Raw genomic sequence first — 21945 nt, 5'->3', positions numbered from 1 at the left:
GGTATCCTTATCCGGATTTGTCTAGCTCTTGATAAGTGGCAACACCATCTTCACGCCACACAATTCGATCCGCACACAAAGCAGCAACTGCGTCAACATAGACTTGATGCTCCTAGGATGAAAAGAGATTGAAATCAGCAGCAGCATCGATAGTTTCGGAAGTTACACCTAGCTTCAATGGTGTGCACGAAAAATTTGAAGGAACCATACGCTAGAAACCTGGACTTTTACCTCATGAAATTCCCTTGCAGCCAATGCCTCTGGCGTGTCATTTGTGTTATAGCCCACAGGCACAACCCCTCCTGCATGGGCCGCTCGATCTGCAGCAATGCTATCATCGCCGATCAGCCGCTCCTCCTCCCCAATCAGCCTGCGCCGTGTCGAGAGGAGCGGCTGCCGCAGCCGAGCCCGCCGGAAGCAGTGGGCGAGACACCATGAGTTGACAAAACCACCGGCATTATTGGCGAACTCTGATTCCCTGGATGCTGCACACGAGGTTAGTCCCTCCGAGCCTGCAGCGAGACATGGGGATGAATGGTTTTGATGCCTAATCGTGCATCCGATGCATGCAGAAGCTACAAGATTAGAGCATAACTGGGTCAAGTAATTTAGATTTCAGAATGCTGCAATTGGATCGAAAAGAAAACCTCTAGGTTCTGTTGCTTGATTTGGTACTTGCATGCCTACTTGGTAGAAAAACTACGTGTATCTGATGCATGCAGAAGCTACAAGATCAGAGCATAATTGGGTCAAGTAATTTAGATTTCAGGATCCTGCAGTTGGGTCAAAAGGGAAACCGGCCTCTAGCTCTGTTGCTTGACTTGGTACTGAAAAAACTAAACTTATATGCATGGGTTGAATATGCCCTGAAGTTTGAATTAATAAGAAGAAATAGAGTTTTACAGGCGCAGGAAGCGCATGTCACAAGCTCCAATGGTGCAGACCGCCCCAATTGGAGGGGGAAAAAACTATCTACTACTCACGGTCAGGGGGAGCAACTGGTAGGCTAAGATCTTTTGCACCTGCTAAACACCACACCCTGGCCTCATCCTGGAGATCCACGAGTAGAAGACGGACCGTACGTTGGGTACTTTGAAAGATCCTATTATTTTGCTCTTTCCAGACGAACCACAGGGTCAACAAGATTATGGTATGAATCCCTTTTTCCGCACCTGTGTTAACTCTTGAGAGCTGCAGAAACCATCCTTCCATGTCAAGATGGTTGATTATAGTTTTGAATGAAGTATCAAACTACTTTCTGAAATTCAGTTAGCACAATTCACCATAATGAATATCACTTAGCATTTAGCTCAACGTGTGTTTGGACGCCAACTATGAATGGTTTCTTTTGCAAGAGACTATAAATATTTTGGATCCTTCTATGGAGCTTGATAATTGATCCTTCTCAACACGTTCAAGATTGCAGTTTCAACACTTTTTATACTTCAGTTTGAGTTGTGTCTGCTGATTCAACATGCTTTTCAATTTTCAGATGGTATAGCTACCAATTACCCAATTTAGTAATAGAAAAAAGACCTGCTTCCTTGATACAAGTCACTTAGTCTATTTCCGCATGAAGCTTTCCTATTTTATCCAGCAGTGTGTTTAATCTTTATGGTAAGAGATATAGTCCATGCCTCATATTCTGGAGTGTCTTACCTTTCCCATTATTAGAAATCTGCAAATAACAATGTTATGCTGGCTTCAGGACCTGCTGCTGTCTAATATATGGAATTTTGTTGTTTAAATCTTTCAGAGCTCTACGATTATTCAAAAATTCTTACATTCATGCATCCAAAATCCTCTCAGGGAGAATAGAAAGACATTTTATAGAATTTTGTAAGCTTAGCTGCCTTTCAAAACATCAGATATTTAGCTACACCGCCGGTTTAACTGTTCTTGTTTTATTCACACTTACTGCAAGTATTGACTGCTGCAAAAAGTACATACTCAGTCCTTGAACATGACCTCTTGCTTGCTCTTCTTTTATGCAGCATTTCATTGTCCAGATTTGTTAACCATGAACACGGCATAATTATGGACTTGATCATGGTGTAATTAATAGTGCATAGAATTGTTGTTTTATTTGCATCAATTCCTTTATCAGTTTTGAGTGCAAGAATAGGCTGAGAGTTTACATCACTTCTGAAGCTTTTGGCCAAGGATTGTTTTCTGAATCTTTTACATCTATACTGTACAGGAGGAAGGATTTAACTTGGTTAAATTCAACTTTTGGCCTTAAAAATCCAGTGTATGGGTGATGATTTCTCTCTTTGCTTTTGGAATAGGCTGGTGATGTTTAGATCACTTTTTTGTAATGTTGATCCGGTGAGCATGTCAACAAATGCCTTCATCCTTAATTTTTATGCTGAGCAATATTTGGCTCCATTTAAACATGATGAGTTATCTAAAATTCCTTAGAAATTACCTTGGTGTGTTCCATGAACTGGAAATAAGATGTACTATTTTTGCTATCCCATATGGATGACGGACCCACATGAAGGGCTTCAATGCGGCCACAACCAAAGGAAAAGGATGACACAATTACTTTTGGTATCGCATAGCAAAGAAAGGAAAAGGGTGCATGAATGGAGGAAGAAGTGGTATTATTTTACTGTCTGGTTCATTAATGGATCATTTTTTATTGTGTGTTATTGAGAGTATAACCAGAAGCAAATTACCTTTATTGATCATGGATTCATGGTTTGGTTTAGTGGCAATGTAGATTGTAGTTAGGCCTGAGATATGATTTGTTATCTTGATACCGTCAAGATTGGCATCTAAACATACTCTGGCTCCATTTCTATCAAGTTCAGTTTTAACAGCCACTTTGAGCTGAATTTGTCAGTTAATTGTTTGTGGTGTTATTACCATTTGTTGACATAGAGATCCTTGCATGTTTTTGCTGTTTCATGGTATTGGAAGGCTGTGTAAGCCTATATTCAATTTCGTCCTTTACTGAAGATCATGTTGCTTAATACAAATTAATTTCTTTGGTGTATTAGGTACTTGATTCCTCTAGAAATTTTTGGGCTCCTGATTTGTGGATTCTAGTCTACTAGGGGTTCGATGTTGGGATCAATTTGTCCCGGGAGTCGTTGCCAGTGCAGACCATAAGGTTCTTGTAGAGGGGGCAAGAGGGAGAGATGGGACATGGACTACGATGATCCATGGAGCGAGCGACTCCTTTCTCCAGCGATTTTTGTTTTAAAGAAAAGCAGGAGCACTGCTGAATCTCAGCATTTAAGAAGGAACAGAATCAAGGTTACAATACGTTCGATATTATATAAAATAAAGAGCTCTCTCTCTCTATGTAAACTAAAGTTAACATAAAAAAAAACTAGGTAACACTCTCCCCGAGCACCGCCGTTCGACACGCACGTTGTCACTGCTTGATGTCTTCTTGGAGCAGTCCAAGCACCTGTGCTGGACGAAGATGCATGTTTGTTGTCAAAAACGCGGTGATTTCTCTCTTTCCACAGGCGTCAAGTTGTGTACATAAGAAAATTGGCTGTGTCTAGCATCTTGCTCCACCAGCTCTCTGCTTTCCTCATCAGTCATCACCATCCGGCCCTCTGACTTGTTGATCAGTCCACTGGCTCACCAGGAACCAGAGCTCCTTTGCATAGCTGCACTGTAGGCAGAGGTGGATTTCTCCAGCGACTGCTTCTTCCCCTTTGAATCACTGACGAGAATCAGGTCCCCTTGTCCAGTTGTCGTGGCTTTTTTGTTGGACTTCTGATATTAATGGTCGATCTGTGTTGTGTTTTTCATGTGTCAGGGTGAACCTGACTAGGGCAACTGAAGAACAGGGGAAGGATCGTTGCCAAATCGATCTGATAACTTGATTGATAGATGGATTCGAGTTCAAGGTAGCTACTTTAATCTAATTCAACTTCGACATCACTAGTGATGTAGAAATAGTGGTTTATTTTGTCTCTGGAAATCTCCGATGCCCTGAAAGCATTATCGCTACTACTTTGGATGTTTGAATCCTTCATGCATTGCTTGGCTCTGATATATGTCTACTTACACCAGAGAACATATCCATTGAAATATATTCTTTTGATACAAATCTCCACTGAATTACTGGTGTCTTTGTCATCAGAAGTTATTCTTTATGCAGCAGCTGTAAGCACACGACTCTTTAGCCTTAAAGCTACTTGTCCTAGAACAACCATACGCGTTTGTTATATATTCTTAAACTCGTGCATTTCTGTAACCCTTTCATTTTGAACAATTCTTTGCATTCCTTAACAAGGAGTCTCCTGTAACATTCTTTCATGTCCTGTTTTATAAACCATGTGGCGATGGGCTTTAAATACAAAATAACAATGCATAGCAGTGTAATTCTTTTGTTATCTCAGTCATTTTTCTGGAAAAAATGTGCATGGCTTATGTTGTATCTAGTCCCGAAACTGTGCATAATGATGTTATAGAATGGGATTAATCAGGGTAGCGATGTCATGAATGCTTTGCTTCTTTCCCTTTTAGTTGTGTGCTTGGGCTCTTTATGAAGTTGCTGTGAGGATATACTAGAGTGAAATCCACGAGACGTATGATGGTAATTGATACTGGGAGTCAAGCAAATTGACCTGTAAAGTGACTACAACATCTTTAGTCTAAGCGGAGAGAAATTGACCTAAAACAGATGATGCAAGGCAGTTAACTTGTGAACCAATGTGACCCCATTGGCCAGACACCTGCTGGCATACTTCCAAGCTTAATCGATCTTTTTTATTGCCTGAGAAAATTTGAAATCTGAGCAAAGGACTTGTCTGCATGTTAAATGGCAACCAGCAATTTGTGCATGACGTAATAGGAAAAAATCTCCAAGCTTTGTGCTAACTTAATTTGATGTCTGCATGTTTTCTCAGTTAAATTTGAATAGATGAACCTAAGGGATGGTTAGATGATTGTAGGGGCACATGTATCAAGTTTCTTTGGGTTCAATTATGAAGCTCAGATATTCACCAGTTGGAGTGTAAATTAGTAGATCTAAACTTTATCGCATTGCAACAAAACCGCCCAAAGGGTAAACTACAATATCGCAGGCCCAAAATCTAACTGCACCTCTTTTGTTCAGTCCCAGCCGCTCCCAGCAGCACACAACTTCATCTGCCACATTGTTCAAATACCTATTATTCGTGACACAAAGAAAGCATGCCACTTTACACTTGCTTGCACACCATAATTCTACAACCAGATCGATGAAGTAGAACCTCCAACGTACTCATTTTCCCTTTAACGCTGCAAAATCATGCAATAATTTCAGTTATATTATGTTTTAGAAACTGTAGTAATCTGTTTTTAGAAAGCAACTTACAAAAGCTTATTTTCGGCTTCTTAGAAGGAGACGCAATCACTGCAAGAAAATGAGCAGTTTTGTCAGTTGGCTGCCAACAATTCGTCATGCTAATCCAAACAATAAATCATATATGAAAGCATACCTTTTGCAGGATTCTCCGCGTCTACATCTCTCTTGCACTTTCTGTCTGCAACATGATCGCCAAGCCTACCAAAAAAAGGGGAAGAAATATGTACAGAAACATTACTGCACCTGCAGAATACAAAACAATTGAAAAGGAGAACTTGTAAACTTACAATGTCACCATGTCAAATGCAGGGGGTCCTTCAAAACTCTTGACAATTGCTTGTAGTATCATAGGTAGAAAGTCCACCAAATTCAAAGAAAATGAGGCTTCAACTCTCTCCAACGAAAGCTATCGATAGCAGCGTACATTTGCGGATTAGATAATCATGTCCCTATGCGACCATATTACAAAAAAAAAAAGGAGCATCAAAAGAGCATCCACTTACATCAGGTCTTGCATGCCTGAAGTGGTTTCTAGCAAATTTCAAGCAACTCCTTAGGTTCTCAGTATAAAGAGTCTCTTCTGGTGCATCAACCCTCCTAAAAGGATCATACACTAGAGTATCATACATTGCAGGAACATCTTCAACTCTTTCACTCCAATCATTATAGCTTCCAACTGCTTCATCAAATTCAAACTTCTGAAATTCAGTAAGCCTGTCTACCATGCTATCCAGCGTGGTGCATTGCCCAATCCGATCCATAAAAGTAGTCAATGCAGGATGGTTAACTAGGAATGCAATAGCAGCAGCGCTATTTGATTTCTCACCCAGTGGACAATCCAATAAATAATCAATCAAGTCAGCAACGAAGAGAGGGTATCGACCTTCTTCCTCTGCTTCATCAGGGATACAAAACCATTTTTTAAATATTTCTGCGATCACACCGTAGTCATTTTTGCAGGAATGTCCAGTAAAATCCACCTCCATGCAACTCTCATCAAACACAACCCGTCCATCATGAAAGAGGATGTGACTTGCATTAAATTTTCCATCCAAGCTCTTTTTTCTGAAGTGCATCCTGCACAAGGAGATAAACACTTGGCGACCATACCATTTAGCTTGCCCAGATAAGAATGTTGCACTCTTTTCTTGGGTTTTAGTGTTTGTTAAAGTCTTAGAAAGAGGGGAAACCACACTGAACAGATCAATATCTTTCATTTCATCATCAAAAGTTGTGCACTTGATTCGTCTTTCCCTGGAGATAAAATTATAGGTTACACACTTACACTAAAGAGCACTCAAGATAGATGTACGTCAGATGTTAAATGTGCTTACCGGCCAGCCCTGCCCCTGCCCCTGACTTCGACTATGCAATTGTTGCAGACTTTGCAGTCAGAGAGAAGCTTAGTATCATCTAAGACCTTTCCAAGAAAAACAGGGTAACCGTCGTAATTCCTGATGCCTCTCTTGTCACATGCATGTTCTACCAACATTTTAATTGTTGTGGTGCTCAAGTTTTGTCGGACAGAGATGGATGTACCCTCAACTTTAACCAAAAACTGTTGACAAGAAATTAGATTAGCCCAAACCGAACACACCTAGAGCAGATACAGAACGCTGAAGACAAACACATGAGTCTTTGTATTATTTCCTTTGTGGACTAACAGCTGCTTTATAAGCACAATATACGTTCTGAGGATCAAGTTACTTACAGTGGCAATGTTCCTGTGAATATGTTCTTCTACTTTAGTTGACACGCCAAACCTGTCACATAAGAAATATCGGGTTCCAACAAATCATCCACTGGAATACGAGAAAAAACACAGTAACCATAAAAAGAGACCTGACAAGCTCCTCTATTCTAAAATTTATCCATCAAATCTGATGGTTAGTGATCATGGCAATATAACATGACAAGAGCTGGCAAAAAAGTATGAAACTAAGCACAATCAACCTTCATAGGCAATCGAAAGTAACTGGTAGATAAGAAGTTTCTGCATACCTAGCCCACATACACCCACATGCAAAGATGCACAATCTTATAATTAATAATCCAAAACATAAATGCTGTACAGAAAAGGGAAAAGGAAGGTAGCCTTTGCAGATAGATACTTACATCAGCTGGCTCATAGGCATGGGAGTAACCCCAGTTATTTTGCATCTTCTGATCTGGTCCTGTTGATGATTTGTTTCAATGCAAACTCTGCGTAGTGCTTTCTTTATCTGAACATCATTAAAGTCAAGAAAGTTTAGTCAACAAAAGGCAGCCAATAGCTTGTCATACTGTACAGGAGGTTTTGCAGATTCACAGCATGGAAATCTTTACCTTCACACGATCTCTGTCTGACAAAGGCCGAGAGGTATCACGTATGCTGAGGAACTCCTCCACAAATTTGATCACTGTCACAGGCTTAAAAACTGATGTTGCAGATATATCTGAAAAAAACAACAGGAAAAACAATGTAAATTACTGCATCAAACAGATCAAACAAAAAACACGATACCATTAGAAGATGTTACCTATATTCAGTGAAAGCCCCATTTGTGTTGGGCGTAGGCTCTGGTAGTAACCTCTCCAACACTCAAGCCCCTCGCCGATGTCTCCTCTGTGACCAAAAGTAGTAGAGAAAAAGGATCTGGATACTGTAACATAACTGCAATTAAAATGTTATTACCAAGAATCGTCAGTGCCCCAGATAGAAGGTTAGTTAAGAGAATTCAAGAGAAGAACTTGAGCACAGCTATTATACTTCCAAGACGGAGACTCCCTGAGGACAACATCAAGTACTTGTCTGGTCTCCTGAGGCATGTCCCTCTGTCTTCCACGCAGAAACTGGTGAAGGTGGTACATGTCTGTTCTTTCAGCAATTCGAATTGTGATCTTGTATTCTCTCTCCACCCTACAAAATCGAAAGGATTAAATAGCTGCAGATAAGAAAAAACAGAAAAATGACCCAAGATAAGATCTGGGAAGACCTTTCTTTCTCCTTTTCCGGATCAACCAGGGTAACCATAAACTCCTCTGAATCAAAAGGAAGCGAACCAGCAGTATACAGACTCTTCCGTCCATCATAGGCAGGCAATTTGCCACCCAGAGTTGACTTCCTATGCAACTTGATGAGTTCATTAAGAACTTCCCTGTTCGTTGCTCTTGACTTTGGCTCGGGATTAATGGCAACCTGAAGGAAAGTACATGCAAGTCGATCTTAATCATAATCCTTTATTGAGTTAAACTAAAACACAGTTTTACAAATCACATCATACAAATAAACAATAGAAATTAACTATCCTAGATTCAGTGAAAGCCAAACGAAATTGTCATCCTAGACTCAGTTAACAAAACAGAATAGCTAGTTCCTTATCCTAGGCTTAGACAGCAGTACAGATAGTTGGTCAGTGACTGTAGGCCATCAGCTGTAAAATGATTCTCATCATAAAGGACATGGTAATGGGTGGGCCGACTTGTTCCCTGACAAGAAATATTTTGACACTCAATATCTGGATAAATGATTTTCTGGAAAAGAATGTGTGCCAATGTACCAACATAGTTACCTGAATACCTGGATGACTACATATGTAGAAATCAAACTCAGTAGGATGACAAATCCTTTGGTCAACCACAGTTCCTGCAGCCCAAGCAAAGCACAAGATAATCCCAGATCAGCAACTGCTTACAGAAGCATCAGCTATATTGTACTCAATAACAGTGTGACACCAAAACCTACCTGGAAGAATGTTTCCACTTTTGTCAGTCATATCACGCCTTCCATGAACCTCAGGGAAAAGCCTCGTGTGATGCCTTTTCTGGACAACCACAAACGTGACTGGAGGTAGATATCCTTCCTCCAAAGAAGCACAAGCCTTGAAACGGAAAGGGACAATAGTCACAAAACCATCAACATGGGCATATAGCAAAGAAGACCAAAATTACAGACAAATGATGATGCAGGAAAATGTTACCTTTCTGATAGCATCCATTTCATGAAGCAGCACATGGCTGAACTGACCTTCACTTACACCATCCCTGTATAAGAGTGATCATTCAACATTATTCACTCAACAGAATACAAAGATGAACCGAAAACAAGAATCTGGAACACATACCTATAGAATATTATCCTCTCAGGCCTGCGGTTTGTTTTCCTGCGGAAAGCAATCAGTAGCTCCCTACAAACAAGACCAAGTCAGTTCCCTAGATAAACCATATGAGAACTAACAGCAAGTAAACTCAGATCAATCACAAACTAACCTGATCATGCCACCATTAACATTGTGCCCCTTCTGTGGATCTTTACTGACAGTAAATAGATCTTCTATTATCTCTTGTCGGTGTGGTTGAGCAGATACCAGACCTCTGTACTTGGTGATTTCTAGCCAGTCCATTGATGCCACCACCTACACAAATTAAAGAAAAGATACAACAACATCATTTCTAGAACCAGGTAACAGCAGGAATATCACTTGGTAAGATCAGATCATACAACTGAATAATGATTGGGAAATTGACAGTTATGAGAAGAAACTAACAGCAGCAATGGATGATGCAGAGTCCTCTCCTGGTGGTGGGTGTGTGAAATCAGCGCCAAAGATGATAGTCGGGACTTCAAAGGGTATGCCATTGCGTACAAAGGCTCGCTCAAGAACTGTGTTGCGCCCTCCAATCTGCTTAAGGAAAAGAATCATTACATTCCTGCAAGAAAGAACCGAAACAAAGACTTTATACAAGGAGCAGGAATTGAGGAAACCTTTCGTTTCGCTTTCAAAGGTGTGAGCTCTCACATCCCCCAGCAATTAGCAGTGATCCAAACAAGCGACCAAGACAACCCGGAACAAAGGAAGGGAACTATATCGCACATCGGCCCAACAGAAAGTTCCGCATGCCACATACGGTTAGCAGGATGACAGGCGCGCTCCGACCAACATCCACTAGCAGGATGAGATCGCAAGTTCATGGACTGCTGCATCGTTCCTCAAAGCAAACTACATACGAAAAGCAAAAAACCCGCAGCAAAAACTGCACCTGTCAAATCAAGAAAGGAAAAAGATCAAGAAGGCACGTCTGGGGCCTCTGTGCAACCACCAATCGTTTTGTAACTATATATGCGTTGCACGGCATGAGGCTCACTGTGTATAAGCCGAACAAGAGACTTGACGACGGTTCAAAGCAAAAAAGTTCAACTAACGTGTACGCATAGAATGAAAAGGATCACAAGAAAGCAAGCCAAAGATAGGAAACGAAAATCAAAAGCTTGCATGGAAAAGCTTGTGGTCAAACGATAGCCAATGAACGAACACAAACACGGATGCAACCGGCCGAGGATCTGCAGGATGAGATTTTCAGTGCATCTGCGCCAGTTCTTGTCCGGTTTGATGTTCAGGCTTGCCATCTTTCACCTAAGAAGAGCTCTTCACGAAACGTGAACTGATCTGCATTCTGCAGCCCCACTACCTCAAGATAAACCAACCAAAAATAAGAGCAAAGGTGTGGGCGCTTGGACCGATCTCTCATGGACTAAGAGAGTGGCCAGATCAAGATCAATCCCACCACCGACCCCGAAGCTCAGCAAGGATCCAAGACAGGCGACCGAAGCAAGGGGAAACGCAGACCGGGAGCTATGTTGCACAGTGGCACAGGAGAGAACCCCATATGAACGTGCGCTCCAACCAAACATCAGCAGGATGAACGTGCGCTCCAACCAAACATCAGCAGGATGGGATCGGAAGCGCAAGCTGTTCATGTACTGCTGCAACTAACGTTACCCACATGGCCAAGTACAAACGAGAAAGCACAAGAACAGAAGAAAAACTGATCCGATAGAACAGTAAAAATACAACAACCAAACGAGAGCAGACCATCACACACCACATGACAACCACATAAGAATCCATATTTCATACCAAACTACCAGATCTAACGAGGCATGCATGTACACGATACGATCGAGTAGATCTAGGGGGAGATAGAGGAGGAGGGCGGGTTAGCTCACATCGTAGTGGAAGAGGTTGTTGTCGGCGACGTCGACGAGGAACTGGTTCGCGAGGACCTTCACATTCTTGCCGACGGTGCCGACGCCCGGCCGAGCAGGGTGCGCGAGCCCCTTCTTGGAGACCGGCGCCAGATCCACGTCCGACGCGTCCTCCGCGTCAGAGGCAGCGGCTCCCTGCGCGGCCGCCGCAGCAGCCGCAGCCGGCAGCGCCAGCGCGGTCTCGGACACGAACAGTTTCTTCTCGACCTCCTTCGCCAGCGCCGCGGCAGACGGAGCCGGAGCCGGAGCAGCCGACGCCGAGGGAGGAGGCGCCCGGATGGTGACCGCCACCGCACGAGGCGCAGGCGAGAAGGAGACTGAAGGCCCCGATGGCGCGGGCGCCCAGTACACGGCCGCAGGCGCCCCGTACGCGGCCTGGTGCGGCAGCACCATGGGCGCGCGGTAGCCCACCGGCACCTGGTACTGCACCGGCACCGGGCGCGGCGTGGACGGCGGAGGCGGCCACACGAAGCCAGGGCTGCCGCGCCCGCCTCCGCTGTACGGTGGGCGCTGCTGGTCCCCGCGGTCGCCGCGGCCACCCCGACCGCCGCCGCGGTAGGCCATGGGAGAAGGGTGGAAGCAGAGGCTCTAGTGGTGGTGGTGATTCCCCTCGCAGTAGATAGGAACGAGAGAAAGCAAGGGGAAGGGAGGGAGAGGGAGTGGTGGAGTGGTTGAGGAGCGGCGGAGAGGAAACCCTAGACCCGATCGAGGTGGCGAGCGAGCTCGGGAATGGAGGTGATGGTGGGGTGGAGGACGCCGCCTCCCAACGCAACGGTAACGTTACCGCCCTCTGTCTGTGTCCGTACGTGGGCTTAATCCTGCTTTGCAACTGCCTTGATGATCAAGTAATGATCAGCAGCAGTGGAGCCATTGGTTGTTTAGGTCTTAATTAACTTTTTAGGGTCCAAATCTTTTGTTAATTAGACCGGCTGGGTGGAGATGCTCAGGTCCTGTGGGTGCAAGGACATGGTGCACAAGACCCGGTGTAGGGATGTCATGTTGTGCCTACTTTTTCCAAAGCGCGAATGATAGTTTGGTCCCTAAGATTTTCTTTCAAGTTAACTTTGGTTCTTCTTAAGTACAGAATGTGCCATGGCAGTCCTAAAGGTTTTTAGTTTTTAGATTTTAGTTCGAAGAAGCACCTAAACTGAGTTCGCTTGACATGTGTCATGCCGGGGTCAGAATCCAGTCAAATAGGATGGTTACTTGCTGAATGACACTAAACTAATTTGGCTTTTTTTTAAGTTGACATTATGGTACTCTGAATCCAGTCAAATAGGATGGGGGATTTGTACTTGACATTATCTTAGGCCTGTGTGGCAATGAACCACGGCAAGTCTGACATATTTGTTTAGTCAAAATTAAACTAATTTTGACTTTTTTCAAGTTGAGAAGCTAAAGTTGTACCACCGGAAACCTGGAGTGCAAACTGATCATTCACCCCAAAGATTCAAATAAAATAAACACTGAACCCATGAAACTGATCAGTAGGAATCAATAGGACATTCGTCCTCCTTTTTTTACATGAAGTTTCAAAGACTATCGCGGTTTGTTGCATTTGAATGTGGTTGAAACAAAATTTCAATGCAAGTTCATTCATGGTCTAACATATGTTTCGAGTAGGTTAATTTCAAGGGACAAAAATAAATAAAACATCCATGGCATGAAATTTTTATGTGTTTTTGGTACCACAAATTTTGAGTGCAATCTAATTACATTCCATTTATTTTATTTTAGAAACTTTGAGGGTGTATGACTTGACATGGAGTTGTCATATGCTGCATGCAATTGAGTTGGAATTATTCTAACTAAGTAGAACAAACGACGATCATAGTTCCATTATCTCCTCAACTCGTGGCGATATTATTATCAGATTGCGTACTAAAAGGATCAAAAACAAAACTTATGGCGATTTTGTTTACATTTGAAATTCCCTTTTGTATTTGTATTCCGGTGGTAACGTGGCCGCAGTCTTTCGGAAAACCTTAAAATTACGTGGCTGTCCAAACTCCGAAGACTCGCAGCGATACTTGAAATTACCACCGCGTTTGGACACGCCGCGCCGTGTGCAAAGACGGAGGAGGCCGCGTGGGCGTCGTCGCGTGCTCGCAGGCTTGCAACGCAGGAGCGCGGCACGTGCAGGGCCGCGGTGACTGAGAGGTTTACCTCTCCGTCTCCACCTGCTCTCGTCTCATGTCCCGGAGGCGTAGTACTTTCTAGAAGCTCACCCTCATCTTGGGCCAGGACCAGGAGGCTTGCGGCTTGCTGGCTCCGAGCGATTAATGCCAAAGCAGAAGAAAATATTCTTTTCCTGCACGAAGCTGCCTGCGGTTTGGATGCAACCGGCTAGAGAGAGAAAATGAGAGAGCGCCGGAACATGCATGCGATGATCGACGAAGGGATGAGCATGCACGCGTGCCATGCAGGCATGCAGACCCGGTCTCTCCTTTTCTGCGTGACTTTTGGTGGCCCACTTGGCATACACACGGCGCGTTTCCTCTCTATTACCTCAGTCCTTAATCCTGCAGGTAGGAAAAACTGCTGCTCGCCTCAGTAATTAAACATTTGGCTCCTCCGTTCACAAATACTCGTATTTCTAACCTTTGACTAGAAATATCTATAGAAATATATTATCTTAAATGAAAAGAGGGTTATATATATATATATATATATAATCAAAACCATTTTATATGATGATTGTTGTAATGTTAATCTTGTGTTGACGATCTATATAAAATTTGGATGTTGATGGTCGAAGTTATAAAAGTTGGGCTCATGTCAAACCCAGATGGTTTATATCATTTATTTACTACTAGATGATCGAGGAAGTATATGAGATTGGGCACACCACAAATATGCTTTCAGTAGGTTCATTTCAGGGGACAAAAATGAAACATGAATTACGATTCGAACAGAATTAAGGATCCAACATGAATGGCTACCCTGTGTAGGCATGTGGTTACTTTTTCCTAGGGGTGGATGCATGCATGACAGATTGGTCCTTTGAAGTTAACTTTAGTCCGTCTCAAGTCCAAATGTGCCAAACCAGTCCTCAAACAGTTTATAGGCTCTAGTCAAGGAAGAAACACTGCACCTAAGTTGAGTTGGCTTGCCGTGTGTCATGCCGGGTTATGTTAGCATCTGGATCCCCATGTATTTGGTTTTTTCCGTGGAAGCTGGTGACCACTAGCGCAGTTCGAAATCGAAATCCCTGTGCCACATGGCCGCCCGGGCAGGCAGGCGCTGCAGCTGCAGGGGGTGGCAGAGGGCAGGTGGTCGGGGCTCTGGCTTGCAAGCGCGCGTCCAGCCAAGGCAGAGCGGCTGAGAAGTGAGAAGCCTAGTTTAATTATATATGCCATTATCGGGTTGCATTACAACACGTACTGGTCTGATTATCGGGTGGCAGTGGCACCGACTTGAGAGCCGTTTGTTTGAACGGCACCAAAATATCAGCTCGTTTCGCTGCCACGCACGTACGTGTGCTTGGGATGTGGGAACTGGGAAGGAAGGGGTACGCGTGAGCGGCAAGCGCACATGGCCGGGAGGTCGGCCGCTGCACGCCGGCACAGGGCCGGCAGGTGACGCCTGCGTGCAGAGGGCTGCAGGCCGGCCGGCAGGCGCGCGTCCCGCCAGGCGGCGAGCGGCCGCGAATCCTCTTTTCGCCGGCGACCGAGGAGAAAAGCAACCGCTCCGCTCCGCTCCGCCCCGCCCGGGATCGTACCCGCTTGCCGTTTCCGTGAAAGCGCGGCGCGGCGCGGAGCGAGCGAGCCGTGCTGCGTCGTCCCTGCACCGGGACGGGCCGACCGGCACGGCACCGCGCGCAGGCTGCGACGGTGGCAGGTCGCAGGAGCCTTCTGCCCCAGCCCTGCTGCAGGCGACGACGACGCGGACCACCACGTCGCGGCAGAGGGAGCCAGCCCAGCGCCCTCGTCTCGCTCTCCCGCACGATCGCCTCGCGGGTCGGGTGGATACGGTCACAGGGCAGCGCGGGCGACGCGTACGAGATCGAGGCGCCAGGCCGGAGCCGGGCCGCCAGAGGCAAGCTTGCTTCTCGAAAGCATGCGGTGTCCTCTTCCAGGAATCCTGGCTAGGCGAGCTAGCAGCTGCATTGACCGTGCCGGGCCAAAATTCTGATCGCCGATGACAGTGGATTATGAGAACCCATAGATTTAGATCAGCTAGAACTATTTTTTAGCTACGGCTAAAGCCCCATTTAGTTCAACTAAGTATTATTTATGAGAATCTAGAATAGTGATTATGAGAACATAGATTAGGATAGTAGTAATCTAGTTTGTTTGGATCCCTCAAGTAAAATATCAGCTGTTGTTTCCCTGCTACGTACGTTGCTTTGCATTTGGGAAGGGGAACGCTGCCATGGTCGCGTGAGCGGCAAGGCCACAGGGCCGGCCGGGGTCATCTTGCTCAGGGCTGGCCGGTGACGACGCAGCATGCAGGCGCGCGTCCCGCCAAGGGCGAGCTGCCGCGAATGCTCTTTTTGCCGGCGACCGAGGAGAAAAGCTAGCTAGCGCCCGGCCGGCGTCGCGCACGGGCCACCGCACCGTACCGCCGCTTGCCGTTTCCATGAATGGTGGCGAAAAGCAAGCAGGGCTCTGCGTGCACATCCTGCACCGGGACAGGCCGACCGGCACGGCCACCGCGCGCAGGCGGCGACGGTGGCAGGAGCCTGGCAGCCTGCTGCCCCCCACCACGTCGCCGCAGAGGGCACCACCCCGCGCGCTCGTCTCGTTCGCTCGCTCGCACGATCGCATCAGGGCATGCCACACGTACGAGATCGAGGCGCCAGGGTCCGGACGGTTACAGCTTTCCGAAAGGATCTTTTGGAGACTTTATTTCCACAAACTAATTCCCCTCCTAGACCCGTTGCGCACAGCTAGCTTCGATTGTCAAATCGTTGGGTTTTGTCCTGCGATTTATTACGTCTTTAGTATCTTTGATTAAAGGTCTTGATTATAGGATTCTAGTCAACAAAATATACGCTCGTGACAATGTCTATGTTTAAAATCATATGATTCCGATTTTACTTCAAGCTCTTTGATCCGTTTCAATGTCTTGATTTTAACCAGGATCATTTTTTCCTCATCCCTAACCCTGACATAAAATTTTGGTTGGGATAGTGTGCTTTACCTATATAGCAGCTAATATGCATACATTTTTGAATCACACACACGTGTGTGAAACATATCACCTTTTTTTCGGTACGAAAGTAGCTTTAACTAAAACAAGTTAACAACTATTTCATATAAAGAGTTATGATTTTTCAAACTACCTTTTCTATTTGGAAGAGCGAAGGAATTACTATTTTCACACTTTTGAATGTGCAAAAATATTTTCACGCCTCCATACCTCTGCTGAAATGGACTAGTATCTGGATGAAGCAAATAAGGATCGTCACCACCATACCTCTGCTGGATCGAGATATTCAGTGTATGTGTAGGTGTAGGCCAAGTTCGCATGACTCGGCTCGGCTGCTCGCTCATCGTTCCGTTCCGCGCACACCTCACGTGTCCGGTCGTTAGAATCCGAATATTTCGAATCTAACGACCCAAGCAAGTTCCCGGTACTCGGCTTTGCCATGGGCCAGACAGAGAGTTTGGGCTAGCAGGCCCCTTTCTAACTTGGATAGAGTTACAAGCCCACATGCTTCAGCCCAAACCAATCGACTGAAACGCCGCCGCGGGGGAGTCAGACCGACGTTTCTTCTGTCTTCTCAACGTGCGGCAGGCGGCAGCCGCCGGTGAGCACGAAGAGACATGAGGTGTATATATAATACACTAAAAATTCAGCAAGCATGAATAATAGCGCACAGTTCATATGAAGAAATTGCAGTTGCAGGACACGAGGACAACCAGAAAGAGCAACAGCAGGACCGAGACTCGGCGTCCGCCTCACCACCATGCATGCCGCCTCCTCTTGCGTGCTGGCAGCCTGCTCTCGCGTGGATTCTTGGGAGGAGGACGGCACTTGGTGAAGGAGTCGCCAGGCAAAAAAATTGCTTCCTCCTTGTACATTGTCAGCGCACCATTCTTTCTATACAGTGATGACCACTGCTGTGCTCAAGACAAAAGCAGTCTTACACCAGTTTACACGTCTCGTAACAATCCATCAAGAGAGAACGTCAATCATTTTTTGTCTGTGAACTATCTGTAGGGGATTCATCTGGCAGGAGACCCAGAAGAGGAAGAGGTAGCAGGGAAGTGAGATTGCAGACGGCAATCAGCAGAGCCAGATTTTCAAAATTGTCTCTGGTGACTCCCAGGAACTGTGTTAGACCCGCGCCCACTAGACCGCCAGCAACACTGCCCGCATTTGAAATGGACATCAAAGTAGCAAACAAAGTTGCTTCCACTCCTGGAGGGCACAATTTCGCAGCTAACACCAAGACAGGCATGAAGGAAGCCTACAAAAGTATCAAAAAAAAGGGAAGCCTACAACATAAGCTTATATATTAATTGAATGTGATTCTAGGTAGGAAAAAGAATGCTAAAAGCATGGTTCAGATCCAGATGCATTGATACTTATGGAATCCAAAAGGTTTATTATGTCGAAATGGTACAACAAAGAACCATTATGACGAACGAATGCCACATTCAAATGTGGATATTCGACATTTGCACGAAAGGAATCTTTGGCAGCATATTCATATCTCACCTGTCTTAGTATTTACACTTTTGCTATTTTTATATATATTTACAACTTTGCCTTTTTTTAAAAAAAATTACGCCTTTGGTGTGCCAATCTTGGAGTGGGTAATAGGCATATAAAAAGGAACTAGGTTGATGTCGATTTTCATGAGCAGGAACAAAAACAGCACTATTGCAGCATATCACCTTACATAATTCTTTTGAAGAGTTGCAGTACAAGGCAAAAACGAAAACACTGATTGAACAAAATTATGTCAATAACAAAATCAAGGCAAAAAATAATTTTGTTCGCTCCATGTTGTACATGACTTCAAAACCCCCAATGGTTATTGCTCGAATTATCTAGTTGTTGCAGAAGGGTTGCATACCTGACCAAGAACAGTGATAATCAAGGAATCCCCAATGGAGAACCATTCATCGCTTATGCCAAGTTTTCGGCTCAGGCCAGTGACAAGAAGAACCTGGAAAATACACAAGTAAACTTTATTTGACAACAAAGATTATAGCAACAACACTAGAATAAGAAAGCACAGAAGAGGACCTGTGTCATTCCCAGAGCAGAACCTACAACTGTTGTCACAAGGAATATTTTCCTCAATGGAACTTCCTTCAAAAACGAATTGTACAGCCCAATACCCAATAAGGATGCAATAGATGTAACAAGCGTGACACGTCCTAGAAATTCCGGAGAAAACCCAAGCTTATTTGTGCTGAAATACATCAGAAAGTAGCATATGAAGATTCAGAAATTTCAGTGATATGTCAATCACAGATACTTCTAATATACATATCAGAGCAATACCAATTTATGACCGAGTTCTGACTTTATGTATCTTGGGTATTTAGGCTTCTAAGTAGATGTATGATTCAATGTAGTTAATTAACACATAAATTTGAGCTTACATAGATGTTACTGCAGAAGAAAATGTGATGAATATGATTACAAAGAAGAATGCAACAAATCTAGTTATCTTCAGATTTTGCTATGAAGTAGACCATAATCTACATAGCCCATACCTTATGAGATTCCAATTGATTGCTAGTGGTGGTACCGGGAAATCAGCTTAGAGTAAGGAACTTTAGCATGGAAGGAAATCATTTCGGTTCAGTTGCAGCTATCAAAGAACAACACAAGCTAGATGCAGCATCCAACACTGTTCAGCAAGATTTCGAACTTTCTTCTGGTACTTGCAGAACTACTCTTATTATTTTGAGACCCCCAAACTGTGATTAGACATCATTGAATTCAGAAATAAATTTAACAGAACAGTGCGGAGCAATTAAGCAGATAAAATAAGTCTGCGGAACATACGTAAAGAAAAACATAGCAGAGTCTGATTGTGGTGTTGCTTGCCAAAGGAATATGAACAAGGTTGGTAGGAATATGCTAGGTTGCTTTACTGAATTCCAAATCTGCATGATACGCTGCTTAGATCTCTCAATTAACTCTGAACTTGAAACTGAAAGTGAGACTGAACGTTCCCCCAAAGGCAAGCGTTCTTCATTTACAAGAACTGCAACAGTAGACGTCAAGAGCGGCAAAAGTGCTGTAACACCAAAGACAAATCTGCATTGAAAGGAGCACCTGATTAGTGAACTGTAAACACACCAAGAGGCTTCATCAACTCTTATCAGGTTTGTTAGATACATAACAAACCTTACGCCATAAGTATCCACAAAAGAACCACTGAAGTATGCACTCACAACTCCTCCAAAGGCTGAGGATCCCCAACATAGTGACTGGAGAGATCCAGATGTACTCTGCGATTCACCTCGAGCTCTCTCAACCACCATAGAATCAACCACCTGAAAATTTTTCAGTTGCATTATAAAAGCAAACCAGAGTTCTAACATTTCTGTTCCGAAATGTGCTGAACACATATACGAGTTCAGAAAGTGAAGATGTATATCTTTTGATGTTTCAGATAAATTTTAGATATTCTTACACATGAGACTCATACGGAGTTGAGTTGTTTTAAGATATAATGGCATGAATAATGCATCTGTGATAATTATATCTTGAATTTCTTTAGGTTTAAAAACTATTTGAAAACATAATTAGAGCGAGCAGCTGAGTACCATGGACTGTGTAAATGAAATGAACCACACATAAAGAAAATGCTAGAGAGATACAATCTGTTGAACTGAAATATTTTAAGCATGCGTTTTCTGACTCACGACATCAGAGACGGCAACTGCAAGAGATCCAAGAACAATAGAGAGTGCTGCACTGTATTTATCATCCACAATAGTCGCCATCAAACTCCATGAAAGTGCTCCTAGGAGGCCAGATAGAAATAGATATGACCTTCTTCGATATCCAAAGAGAGGGATGGAATCACTGTATAGAAAATAGCAACAGTACAGTATTATTGTAATTAAGTGCATATAGATAAATAGAAAGGAATGCAGGAAGGAGATTTGGTATTTTGGTGAAACCTGATAAAGCCATAGAGGGGTTTGATCAACCATGGCAAGGCTGAGAAACCAGATATAACTGCAGTCTAGAAAACAGAAACCATGCTGAATCTCTGTATCCAGGTATATTACTAAAAGTTAAAATGTTCACACAAAAGAGTTCTAAGTGAATACACTTGTTCTCATACTGCTTATGCTCCAGTGAAAGAAAGGCACACATGCCCAGAGATTGAAAGCTGAAATGGACTAGTATCTGGATGAAGCAAATAAGGATCGTCACCACCATACCTCTGCTGGATCGAGATGAAGATCATCTTTTAAGTAGAAGCTGACAGCAAGCCTGGAAAGACCTAAAACTCCTTGCACAAAATAGACGATAGCAACAGCCACATTATCAGGGGACAAATCAACCCCGAATGCTTTGAAGTAGCCTGACTTGGATCTGCTCTCTGAAAACCCATCTGTACTACATTGCCTATTTTGCCACCCCTCGTGGTCTGCATTACTTGTGCCCCCTTCTTTCAAAGTTACCTGATCTCTTGGTGCTGCACTCCCTAAAATTGACAACATAATGAAAATGAAAGCACAACATACAAACATATAACAGGTAGCTTTACGAAGTAGGAAAAAAAACTAGCCCAGTGTTAAGTGCCACTAAGTTGTGATGATCATTATGCTAGGAATTGTGTCATCCACAAGGAACATGCCAGCTATTCTGACGAGAAAAGGTGTATGGAAAACTTAACTGAAATAAGGTTTATGCTATCACTATAACAATTATTAACCAGGCAACGTGCAGCAATCATCATAACGCCAATCTCCCACCTGTACACAGAAATTTCGCCTACCTGCTTTCTGGATGACCCTATCCACTTTAAGGCATCCCCACAGCGGGCCATATTAATTTATCCATATTTTAGAAGTTAGCTACTGAAAATTCAGTCATGGGCTCAAGGCACTCCAATAGTACTTGCTTTCACAGAAAATCCCACGTTTCGCTCTCTCTCTCCGATCGCACTGCCAACCCAGCCCCAAAATTTCCTTAGTCAGTAGAACAGGAACCAGTGAACCACACACACGAATTGCTTTACAACTAGCGTATTTAAGCTTGCGCGTCTCACCCGTTTGACGGTCCGAGGAGGATTCTCTACTGCCGTCGATGACGAGGGGCCGGGGGGCGGCCTCCTCGTCGTCGTACGAGTCGCGGGCCCCGGAGCTGCCACGAAGCGCCGTCTCTGGCGGGCGACCGCAGCGGCAGCCGTGTTCCAGCGGGCGGCGACGGCGGCGGCCGTGGACGGCGGAGATTAGGTACGACGCGACCGTGGCGGTGGCGGTGGCGGTGGGACTCCGAAGCGGAAGGATCGGCGGGGAGAGCAGGAAGCGGAAGGCCATCTCCGCGTGGTTGCGAGCTTCGTTTTGCTTCTCTCCTCTCCTCCCGTTTCCTCGGGCTCAGTCTCGCCGCTCCAACGTCTCTCTCTATCGCCCTCAGAAAAAGGCCCGGTCACACGTTGGGCCAGACTCCG

At 44.4% G+C, this 21945-nt stretch overlaps 3 protein-coding genes across 4 annotated transcripts; all 3 read right to left on the bottom strand.

Moving 5' to 3' along the window:
• Nucleotides 1-5032: 5032 nt before the first annotated feature.
• On the bottom strand, nucleotides 5033-8306 carry LOC112876279. The gene is made up of 12 exons (XM_025940354.1): nucleotides 8293-8306; nucleotides 8067-8216; nucleotides 7837-7970; nucleotides 7643-7752; nucleotides 7433-7539; nucleotides 7029-7080; nucleotides 6652-6875; nucleotides 5821-6571; nucleotides 5605-5723; nucleotides 5451-5515; nucleotides 5327-5365; nucleotides 5033-5250 (listed from the first exon to the last, which is right to left on the bottom strand). Exons 2-12 carry the CDS (start codon nucleotides 8165-8167, stop codon nucleotides 5234-5236), a joined length of 1719 nt encoding a protein of 572 aa, XP_025796139.1. The 5' UTR covers nucleotides 8168-8216; nucleotides 8293-8306; the 3' UTR covers nucleotides 5033-5233.
• A 368-nt stretch (nucleotides 8307-8674) lies between these two features.
• On the bottom strand, nucleotides 8675-11906 carry LOC112876271 (protein argonaute MEL1-like). The gene is made up of 8 exons (XM_025940345.1): nucleotides 11304-11906; nucleotides 9844-9978; nucleotides 9566-9711; nucleotides 9421-9483; nucleotides 9277-9340; nucleotides 9042-9177; nucleotides 8869-8942; nucleotides 8675-8785 (listed from the first exon to the last, which is right to left on the bottom strand). The coding sequence occupies exons 1-8, from the start codon at nucleotides 11904-11906 to the stop codon at nucleotides 8675-8677; spliced, it is 1332 nt and encodes a 443-aa protein (XP_025796130.1).
• Nucleotides 11907-17152: 5246 nt separating this feature from the next.
• Nucleotides 17153-21877, bottom strand: LOC112877771 (folate-biopterin transporter 1, chloroplastic-like). 2 transcript variants are annotated; one of them, XM_025942134.1, is made up of 9 exons: nucleotides 21544-21877; nucleotides 20711-20976; nucleotides 20444-20508; nucleotides 20183-20345; nucleotides 19662-19810; nucleotides 19317-19571; nucleotides 18546-18714; nucleotides 18373-18465; nucleotides 17153-17760 (listed from the first exon to the last, which is right to left on the bottom strand). In XM_025942134.1, exons 1-9 carry the CDS (start codon nucleotides 21812-21814, stop codon nucleotides 17479-17481), a joined length of 1713 nt encoding a protein of 570 aa, XP_025797919.1. In that variant the 5' UTR covers nucleotides 21815-21877; the 3' UTR covers nucleotides 17153-17478. The 2 variants fall into 2 exon arrangements, with proteins under 2 accessions (XP_025797919.1, XP_025797920.1); XM_025942135.1 differs by having other exon boundaries at nucleotides 20711-20967.
• Nucleotides 21878-21945: the final 68 nt, after the last annotated feature.

Source organism: Panicum hallii, chromosome 9 (genome assembly GCF_002211085.1).
Source record: "Panicum hallii strain FIL2 chromosome 9, PHallii_v3.1, whole genome shotgun sequence".
In the NCBI taxonomy this organism is placed as follows: domain Eukaryota; kingdom Viridiplantae; phylum Streptophyta; class Magnoliopsida; order Poales; family Poaceae; genus Panicum; species Panicum hallii.
Note: the sequence above shows the minus strand (reverse complement) of the source record. Positions and strands in the feature narration are given on the sequence as shown.